Below are 10582 nucleotides of genomic sequence, written 5' to 3' on the forward strand. Positions count from 1 at the left end.
AAAAATGGAATACATTGGTCCACGAGTCTTCTGTCAAATGCCGAAATTGTTATATTGAATGTGAACGTCATGATTTGAGTTTGGATTTGGGATCTTTCACTTACATGTGAGTTTTCAAATGGTTATTATCACTTTATTTATCTAAACATTGATTATTTTGTATTTGTAATTTTGTTGTTGTTGTTGTTTTTGTTGTTAATATTACTAGCAAATAGACGGGCACTCACATGCCCTTCTCTCCGTTCATTTTATGAAATTTTAATTTTGATTAAAAGTAAAAATTTATATTTTTGCTTTCAAATTATAACAAATCAAACTAATCATAATTATCTATTTCAATGAAACCAACAATATATATATATATATATATATATATATATATATATTCCCTAGAAAATAAAAAATATAATCTAAATTCTTTTCTTTTTTTAACGACACCAGCAATAATCTTTATAGAAAAAGTTGTTGTTTAAGGGTATAATTGGGATAACGAAAAAGTAAGTATAGATACACTCATCTAGTTTGTTACACTTTTTAAATGATAAAGGAAAAACTTGACATTTGTGTTTGTTACACTTTTGTTTTAATATTTAAATTCATTCTTATCAATTTGTTACATGTGTTATTTGTATTAAAAATTGAGGGTATTTTTGGAAAAGAGAAAAAGTCAGCCCAAAAGAGTTGAAAGAGGTTATTTTCTTTAGTATAGATTATTATTACTACTACTACTACTAGCGCTTCGTGGTCGTTTGTCCGATCTTTTTATTGCGTTGATGCATATAAGTTATGAACATTAGTTTTTATAAAATTTTGATTAAAATTATTTTGATTTTGATTAAAATTATAGATATAGATATTTTACATTTTTATATTGCAACAAACTATACTTATCTTTTTCAATGAGACCAATAAATATAGAAAATATAATATAAATTATTATCTTTTTGAATGACATCAATAATTGAGCGTTCTTACATGTAGAATTGTTTAAGGATATAATTGGAATTTAGAAAGCTAACCAAAAATCATGTATTCTCTTTATATATTGTATAGATTATTATTATGAGTTGTTACGTACTCTTTCCCTTCCAACCTAATTTTCTTAGTAAACAAGAGTCAAATATTGAACCCCTAACAACTTGCGTAAGTGACTTATCCACCTTGAGGTTTTATAGTAGTTGTCAAGAAAGCAATAAAAACTTAAGAGTAAATACCTAAATTTGTTTCTAACAAAAAACACGTATATATCCATTTTGTGTTTGAGAAATAACAACTACCAATTTGGTCCCTAAGAATATCAATATACGAAATTAGTTATATTTGTAGCACTCTATAATTTTAAATTTATATATCACTTATACTTACAAAACATGATATATCACTTTTAAATATATCGTGTCTCAATCTAGTTATATATCACTTCCGTATTAATCAAATACAAAAGTTTATTGTACCAAAAAAAGAAATACAAAAATTTATTCCATCCGTGAAACTAGCGGTCTCGATTTAGTTTAAATAAAACTGTGCACCAAAAATAAAATGTGGCTCTTGAAAAAAATCCTACAACTCCAGTTATATTCATTCTAATTTTGCTCATACATTTGTTTTTTAGTAAAATATACTTAAACTACATAGTTTTTTTATGTTAAAGACAATTTCATTAATGAAAGTCTGACAATAAATCAAATGCCAAGACTGCAGAAATATAAGGCGGAGTTTCTTCGATCCATATGCAATCTAAATTCTTAAGAGTATATTTAGCTAAATAATGAGCAACTTGGTTGGTTTCACGCCTAACATGCAAAAAAATTAAACTACGAAAACTACCCTTAAAACTAAAACAATCTCGAATCATAGATCCAATATAGTTGAAAGATTGTTGGTGAGCATTCAACGCTAAAACCACATTAGAAGCTAAACTACATAGTAAATTATAGATTATCTTTTTTAGAAAAACAATTGTAGATTATCTTACAGCTTTCAGTTGGTTATAACAAAGGGGTTTCGTATCTCAAATTCAACAAAACCACACCCTCGTACATGACTCTTAAAATTATATAAAAATTAAACAAGAATAAATATAAAACTCCATTTTTTTTTTGGTTCCATTTAATTATAATGAAACACCCCAAAAAAACTATTTAATTATAATGAAACTAACACCAATTAAATACGATGGATTACTATATTATCACTAACAGCCATTTCCTTAAACACCTCATCTTCATATAAAATAATAATGAAAGAAAATAACCTTAATCATCGGAAGCATAAAGTTTTAAATTTCTTATGGGCAAACTCAAAATCTTCTTTTTTTATCTTTAACTTATGGGAAAGAAAGATTATTTATTTTCGAATTTACCATCTAGACATGAGAAAGAAATAAAAAAAAAAAAATCTCCGCCTAAATTGGTAAAGCTTGAGGAGTGTGATTTTTAAAAAGAAAAAATTTTAAAAAAATTGGGAAGTGAAAGTAGATTTCATTAACCGCATGTCTTCGTAAATTGACATTTTTTGGTGTTGATCTGTACATTAAACAGCATTTAAACTCAATGAAGAAATGTTATTCGGAATCCAGAGGTACCTAAGCATTTATGATTCATAGAATTTAAAATATCTCAGTCAATAATTAACATGAAAGATAGTCAAAAGGAAGACATGCCAAGGGATTCAAATTGCATGTTGAAGTCAGCGACGAGAATATGAAGGGCCAGCGAAAGAGTAACGAGATGAAACTCGTAAAGGTGAGGCTTCCAACTTGTCTCCCCGATATGGCTGCACTTGATGGTAATCAGGTAAAGCATCAGCAGCAGAATATATTGAGTAATGCCTATCTTCAACGATCTCTCTCCTTCGCAAGTTATCAGTCCCGGCAAAAGGTCTTCCCCCAACCAAATACGAGCTGGGAGCGATGGCCTCTCTACTTAAAGGAGCCAAGTATGCATCCCTAGATGAAGCACCATATCGATAGGCATAACGATCATCTATATGGTCAGGAACAACACGAGTATAGCTCTGCTGTTCACGGTCATTCAAATAAATGGGATCCCTTCGAAGACTTTCAACATGAGCGGGGATATTGCTTAGGTAGCGAGGTTCCACGAGACGGTGTTCATAATCTCTCTCATAAGGTTCCCTTATAGGATTAACATGAGAAGTAGCATCCACATTCCTTCGATCATAAGCTCGATAATTATTCTCCAAAAGAAATGAATCACGGGGAATATCCTCTCGACGCTCAAGTTGATGTCCAGCAGCTCTTTCCCTGTGCAAATTGTGCCGTGATCCCCTGACCCGACCCGGAACCTCCCTTTCTTGAATTATTGCTTTTGTATGAGAAAAAACAGGCTGCTGCACTGCTGAATGAGCTCCAACTGGTCGGAAGAGTCTAGTGAGCTTCCTAACCTGGAGCAGAACATTTGAATATCATCCATGATATAGCAATAAAAAAACAGAAAACCAAGAGGTAACATTTGATTCTCACTTGTGCAACAGTAAGTTCTGGTTTGAACTTGTTCTTTGCGTTATAATTATCCTTGATAGCCTTTTTGAAAATGCTTTCCGGTAGCGGGAAAGAATCAGAAACAATATTAAACCGCACCTGAAGTCGTCAGCTATCAGCATATAATCCATCATTAATAAAGACCAACTAGAATAAACAAATAGCAAAATAAGAGAGTAACCTGGGCAGGAAACTTGCCACCAAAAGCTCGGGGTTCAAGCTTCAAGCCACCAGAAGATGAAGCCTTGTAAACCCCATATAGCAGCTTCAGATCAAAATCATAAAGAAAGAGCTTAAGTCCAGGCTTGATCCGTAGAACATCATCCTTTTTAGCAGATGAAACACCCATGACACGATAGCGGAAACAATCAGGCTTTGTCTTAGCACTGCACATAAAAATGAGACCACCAAGCTTTTCACTCTTTTTGTCATTTGATAGACTCTTTTCCGTGCCATTTGGCTTGTTTTTGTTTTTTCTCCTCCTAGAACCCTTATTTGACTCCTTTTGCTTCTCTTCACTCTTCTGTTCTTGTTCAGTCTTATCCAACAGATTGATCTCCTTATCTTTTTCATCCTGATGACTCATCTCTATAGGACCTTTGTCATTACTGCTCCTATTCTGACTTACCTTCACTTCATTGTTTTCCGCCTCCTGATTTTTCTCCTTAGGTGGTTCATCCTTAGTTTCATTCTGCTGGGTACTGTCTGAAATTAGTTTCCCATCTGCATTGTGAGAGCTTTCAGCATTGTCTCCTACTTTTTTGTTCTTCCTCTTTATTTTCTTCTTCACAATCTTGGGGGAACCATTCTTCTTCTTGGCCTTAAGTTTAGGAACCAGAGATTTCTTAACAATTTTTTTTGCCTTCAATGATTGTGGAGTAACCTTCTCACTCAACTCTGGTTTACCAGATCCTTCAGGAGGAAGGGTATCCTTCTTGTTGTCATCATTTTCTGATGACTGAGGGTTAGGATTAGAAGAAATTTCAGGATGAGTCTCAGTGCCCATCTTGCTCTCTTCTTGATCAATGTTATGCTCAGTGTCCATCCTACTCTCTTCTTGATCGATGTTATGCTCAGTGTCCATCCTGCTCTCTTCTTGATTCAAATTATTCTCAGTGCCCATCTTGTTCTCTTCTTGATCCATGTTATGCTCAGTGGCCACTCTGGACTCTTCTTGATCCATGTTATGCTCAGTGACCATCTTGGTCTCTTCCTGATCCACATTTTGCTCAGTGCCAATCTTGGCCTCATCTTGATCCAAATTATGCTCAGTGTCCAATTTGCTCTCTTCTTGATCAACGTTATGCTCAGTGCCCATCTTGCTCTCTTCTTGATCCATACTATGCAGATACTTAGCACGGAAGTTTCCAAAGAAAAATGTTACTGTCACCACCAAAATATAAAACTAAGTAAATTGATTGATATTTCACACGAACCACAAAAGATGACAGAAGATAGCTTCTAAGTGTTGGAAAGGTAACATGGCGCAGATTCTCTAGAGTTTGCCAGAAAATGACCCCACGAACAAGTGGTTAGAGGATATCATAAAAAAACTATCAAAGGGACACTGAGAGAGAGAGAGAGAGAGAGAGAGAGAGAGAGAGAGAGAGAACTCCCAGATTCGCATAAATCTGACAAGAATAGTTACAAATATTATCTGAGTTTCAATTCATAAAGTGGCTCTCGGTGGTAGAGGTATTCTAATCATGATTCTGCTAGATACGGTGAAGGTCATTGGGTAGACGCAGTGAAGTTTGTGATGGCTGTGAAGACCAAGGAGGTGGCAAGGCAGATGCTTTGAAGCTTATGCCGTTTCATATTTTGTTCTTTCTTTTGCTGTTTGTTTTATTTTAGAATGACAGGGGAATATCTGTAACTACCCCACCAACACACCACTAAAAAGTGGTGCATGTTATCCGCTCCCTTATACTAATACAAGATACAAACCTCATTATCCTAACCAATAGAGATACAGATCATAATAATAACTAAGAAATATGGGAACTAATTTCAAGGAATAATCTAAAATACTACAAGACTATATCAAGATAATATAAGATATTTTTATATCATCCAACAAGAAGTATGCAACATATCTCCTAAAAGGAATAGCCTTCAGATACGCCATATGTTAGATTTTTAATATGAGGCTTAAACAAGCAGATGATGGTGTTGAAAAATCACAAATGTATTAACGGCGAGAAGACATTTATGTCACAAATGAAAAAACATAGCAGATGAAGTGTTATTGGCCAATTCATGCATATCTGAATTTGTTCATTTGGATCCAGCAGATTGAATAATATTAGAGTACCTCAAGGGAACACCAAGAAAACACATTTTATTCGAGAGAAATGGAGGAATGGTACTTGAGGCATACACTGATGCTAAAATCTAAATACCATTCTTTTGAAGGTCTCAAAATAACAGGTGGGATGTACCGGGGAGATAATATGGCGACAACAAGTTCCCAATCAACGTAATTGCAAACCCTCTCAGACTCGCACAATTGCAATTTTTACAATGACAAAATTGCAAACTCTCTCAAGACACACGACTGCCCAATCCCCAATACACCCAAAAGACTAAAGTTGTTGTGGTGATGAAAACTCAATATAACTCTCCATATTAATAATAACTCTACCTCTTTTCTCTTCCAGCTACTCGATGTGGGATTTGAATGAAAACCCACTTTGACACAACATCTACCATAAATCATGCAATTTGACAATTTGTTTCTTTCCTTTTTGTTACGATTGAAGGTTTATACATTTAACCCAGGTGGACATCATCTGTATTATGAATAATATTTCATACTCTTCAACCTTTGTATTGACCAATTAGAAGATCTAAGGATAAACCTTAATTAACGATTATTACATAATACAACGTAAAAAATAAGAGGCCATCAAAGAATGTTCTCATTTGAAATAGCTCAGTAGAATATACAGAAGACAGACAATGTTGTGTAGAATTAATTAATGACGAAAAGAAAGTCATACAAGGCGTGAGAAATACAGCAGAGGAATAATATAAGTTTTTAAACCCTAAAAGTATTACAGTAACACAATAGAATACAAAGAAAGATAAATGAACATGTAAACCCAGTGAAGCAAAGAATTGATGTTTAACACCAGATCCACAATATACTCATACACCCACCCCAAATTACGGATTATCTTGAGTAACTTACCAGAAGCAGCAAAAGATAGTCCAGGGTTGTGATAATTTTCCCAACCAAATTCTGAGCTTCACCTTTCTGTTGTTCAGCATAACATTCAAACAAATCAAAGCTAATTAATACTTTTATATAGGTCGGATAGTTAAAAAGAGTAAAATTTAAAACGAAAAATATATATCATTAAAATAGGTTTACTAACAATTAATGCTTGTTTTTTTTTCTAGGACTATAGCTCAAAAACTTTAAGGAAATAATATCTTTTCCAGGTTCTGGTATATAATTTGACCAAACAATATTGTCAGAAGAATAAGATAACCATAAAAATAAATGAACTTAAGAAGGACATGTAGAGAACCCAGGACACATACAACAGGACAGCAACAAAGATAAAACTAAGAGAAATGACATTTGTACAATCATTTTGTGACAACTTTCTCTCTCATACTCACGTTATGTTCTTACTCTCTCCCTTCATTTTTCTCTCTCTATTGTTTTTGACCAATAAGAAGAGAGAAAAAAAAGATTGTCACAAAAGTTGTCACCAAATGGTTGGACAAATATCATTACTCTAAAACTAAATAGCAAAATAAGCATTAAAAGTACTAAATATAAGTATGAGAAAATGCACACCTATAAATAATAGAAAGTTCAAACAGATAGAAACATAGGTTATTAAAATTCAATACATTCAACATTTGAGTAAAATTACCTACAAAGATGTTATTAAGATGTGGCCTGATATCATATACCTATTTATTAGTTATTCCAAAAGTAAACTGTGCGCATCATGCTCAGGTTTTGAAGTGTCATATCAAGTGTCAGTGATTCAGTCTCCAACAAATGATAGACATGTATATGCAATGTGCTTCTCTTTAAGTAGTGCTGATATGAAGTCTAAAATAATCATGAAATTGTAAACAATGAACAATCACAAGGTTTAAAAAAACAGAAAAATATGCCGTGTTGATTTCCATTGCAATTCAAATTCACTCTCCAGACTAACAACTCACAAAATAACAAAAAGCTTACATGATTCCGCTAAAAAATAACATACCTAACACAGGAAATATAGAATTTTTTTTTTGACAGAAGGAAATATAGACGATAAGATATGGAAAAAAGCAACTCTTGTGAGCATATCTTCGAATTCAATGCAAGTTTCCATAGCTGAAACTTCCAAACACACTGATATTAATTTTATCAAGATTTTTGTCTAAACTACATCTCAGACAACTCTCCTACAGAAATTAGCTTTTTGGATAATCCTTTATCAATTCTTCACAGAACTATGTCCATTTAATTGTTAGAAAAAAGTAGCATTTCGAATTCGGAAGAAACAATCAACGAAACATTGACACAGGAGAGACACCAAACACAACGCTAACACATCAACATCGGCAGGATGTCCATTTTGAGTGACGTGAGTTAAGTTTGAACTTGGTTGTCTATTTTTATTATTAGTCACGCAAGCACGTGAGCACACACACATGCGAGCGCACACACAAACTAGTCATTAATTGTTTTAAAACAACTTCGAGTGAAAGATGTGTGAACGATTAACAGTGTAATAACAATGTCAATTACACACACAATCCTATGAAATGTTTTTTAGCGCATTTGACCGCGTCTATTTTATTTTTTATTGTTTTTTATAGATATGACTGGATCTGTTAATTGTACTATTTTTTCTACTTGTAATACAGACACAGCCTCCGTTACAAAATATAAGCAAAAGTGAGTCAAAAAAAAAGTTGATGTATTTTGACCAAATTTTGAATCAAATACATCAATTTTGTTTGGTTGACCGACTATTGCTTATATTTTATATCAGAGGAAGTATTACATCATAAAAATTTGTCATCTGGGGACGCATATAACTGGCACATTCTTAAGGTCACCCCACAACACCGAAAAATAGAAATAACGAATAACCGAATGTAATCACATGTGTTGGTGTTGAACACTGAGACATGTCATGTCAAACAGCTGTCACGCCTTTGATCAGAAGTGACGGTGCTACATAGAACCACAACAATTGTTTCAACAAACAAATTCATTTCAAAATAATAAAAAAAAACATATATTAAAAAATTAATGAAGAAACAAATAAACGGTAATTGAGAACATGAATTACATAGAAACGATGAATTTTGCGAATGAAATTGAGATTGGTGAATTTTGTAAACAAGATTGAGAAAAATTGAATTGATGATCGGAAAAGAGAGAGTACCTTAGGGAGGTGAGTTAACTCAGAGGAGAACGAACGAGTTGACCGGTGGAAGGACAGAAGAAAGAGAGAGAAAAACGTACTTGAATTCTCGAACTGAAGAAGAAGCTATATAGAGATACGCTCGCGTGCTTATTTTATTTTATGTAAACACAAACGTGAAACATATCAATCCGACTAAAGATTTTTTATTTTTTTTTTATAATTTAAAGGATCCACTTAAAGATTAGTCTTTCAAAAATAAATCATACAAGATACCCCATTCACACCAAAAATAATCTCATAAATGAAATAAAGGAAAGAATAAAAATGACACCCAAAAAAATGTATTTGTAATGATATTTTAGAAACAAATCAAAAAATTTGTATCATGATTTGATTTGATTTTTTTTGTTGTTGTGTGAAAGTAAATCTCTCTTAAAAGATGTTTTGATTGGGTTATTTTTGAACTAATGTAAAATAGTTTATTCAAATAAAAAAAATGATGATAGTTCATAAATTTTCACTGATGAAAATTAAATTTCTATAAGCTATTTTTTCATTTTTTTTTTGAAGGAAGCTATTTTTTCATTTTTGTAAGCTCTTTTTTCATAAAAGCTTATGAATAATATATAAAAGCATATTTATTTATACACACAAATAAATCAATTCAGACAACCTCTAACATTGGTACATTTTTTTAGTTTGGATTTGAATTCAGAATATTTAATTAAACTCGAAGAGAGCTCTTACCAATATCATTCAAGTGCTCTTGGGTTGATATATATATATATATATATATATATATATACACACACACACTTAAGAAAGATTTATAAATTATAATTTTACAAACTTCAAAAAAATAATTCACATATTTTAATTTTTTTTATTAGAAAAAATATCAAGTATGAGAAAATGGGACATGCCATATTGATGTAAGAGAAATACTATGATATAAACACACTTTTCTAGACATATATCAGACAAATATGTATATTTATACGTATAATTATACTCTTTGTTTTCTTCCTTTTCACACTTTTTTCCTCCTTTTCTTTCACATTCTCTCTCCTCTTTCTCTTCTCTCTCTTCTCTTTCTCCCGAGTTAGGATCTCTCCATTTATTATTCTCTTGTGTAATAGTATTAATATCACAAATGTACCCACGTACGCACAAAGTAAACAATTTGATGCCCTCCACCCACCCTTCTAAAAATTGGAGCCATAGCAGTTGTATCTCCTGCACACACTTAAAGTCACCTCTGATTTTGACACCAGATTTATCGCGTGTATGGAAGGTGCCTCGTTGTTGTTATACGTGCCAAGTGAGATATATCATAGAAGACTTGACATCTTCAATACACTTTAGAATATTTATTGAATCAAGTGGGGATATATATGTGGTATAAGGAGAAAAATAAATAGTGAGGGTAGTAGAATGAACTCTTATAGAAGGGAGCATACCTACAAAAGAGGTATGAGAGGCAACCATAAACCAGAAGAACGACTTAATGCATTTTTGGTTATGCAGTAAAATTGATTTAACTATAAAAATGAGTTGAACAATACATTTTCATTGTAAAAATTATGTTCAGACTCAAAAGCAAAAAAAAAAAAAAAAAAAAACAATTTGATCAAGGGGGAAAAAACTAAGCCATCCACAACCTAAATACCCTAGAGGTATCCGCAAG

The 10582-nt window shown here is 32.5% G+C and overlaps 1 protein-coding gene across 7 annotated transcripts; it reads right to left on the bottom strand.

The window, feature by feature from the left end:
* Positions 1–2460: 2460 nt before the first annotated feature.
* On the bottom strand, positions 2461–9024 carry LOC146935539 (uncharacterized). 7 transcript variants are annotated; one of them, XM_085750709.1, is made up of 7 exons: positions 8914–9024; positions 8629–8699; positions 7433–7577; positions 6696–6761; positions 3684–4885; positions 3485–3601; positions 2461–3405 (listed from the first exon to the last, which is right to left on the bottom strand). In XM_085750709.1, exons 5-7 carry the CDS (start codon positions 4839–4841, stop codon positions 2689–2691), a joined length of 1992 nt encoding a protein of 663 aa, XP_085606835.1. In that variant the 5' UTR covers positions 4842–4885; positions 6696–6761; positions 7433–7577; positions 8629–8699; positions 8914–9024; the 3' UTR covers positions 2461–2688. The 7 variants fall into 7 exon arrangements, with proteins under 7 accessions (XP_085606835.1, XP_085606834.1, XP_085606836.1 ...); XM_085750708.1 differs by lacking the exon at positions 8629–8699 and having other exon boundaries at positions 7433–7565; XM_085750710.1 differs by lacking the exon at positions 8629–8699 and having other exon boundaries at positions 7393–7565.
* Positions 9025–10582: the final 1558 nt, after the last annotated feature.

The sequence above is a fragment of the Medicago sativa genome, chromosome 3 (genome assembly GCF_051527215.1).
Source record: "Medicago sativa cultivar Bolivia chromosome 3, Bolivia_mono, whole genome shotgun sequence".
Classification (NCBI taxonomy): domain Eukaryota; kingdom Viridiplantae; phylum Streptophyta; class Magnoliopsida; order Fabales; family Fabaceae; genus Medicago; species Medicago sativa.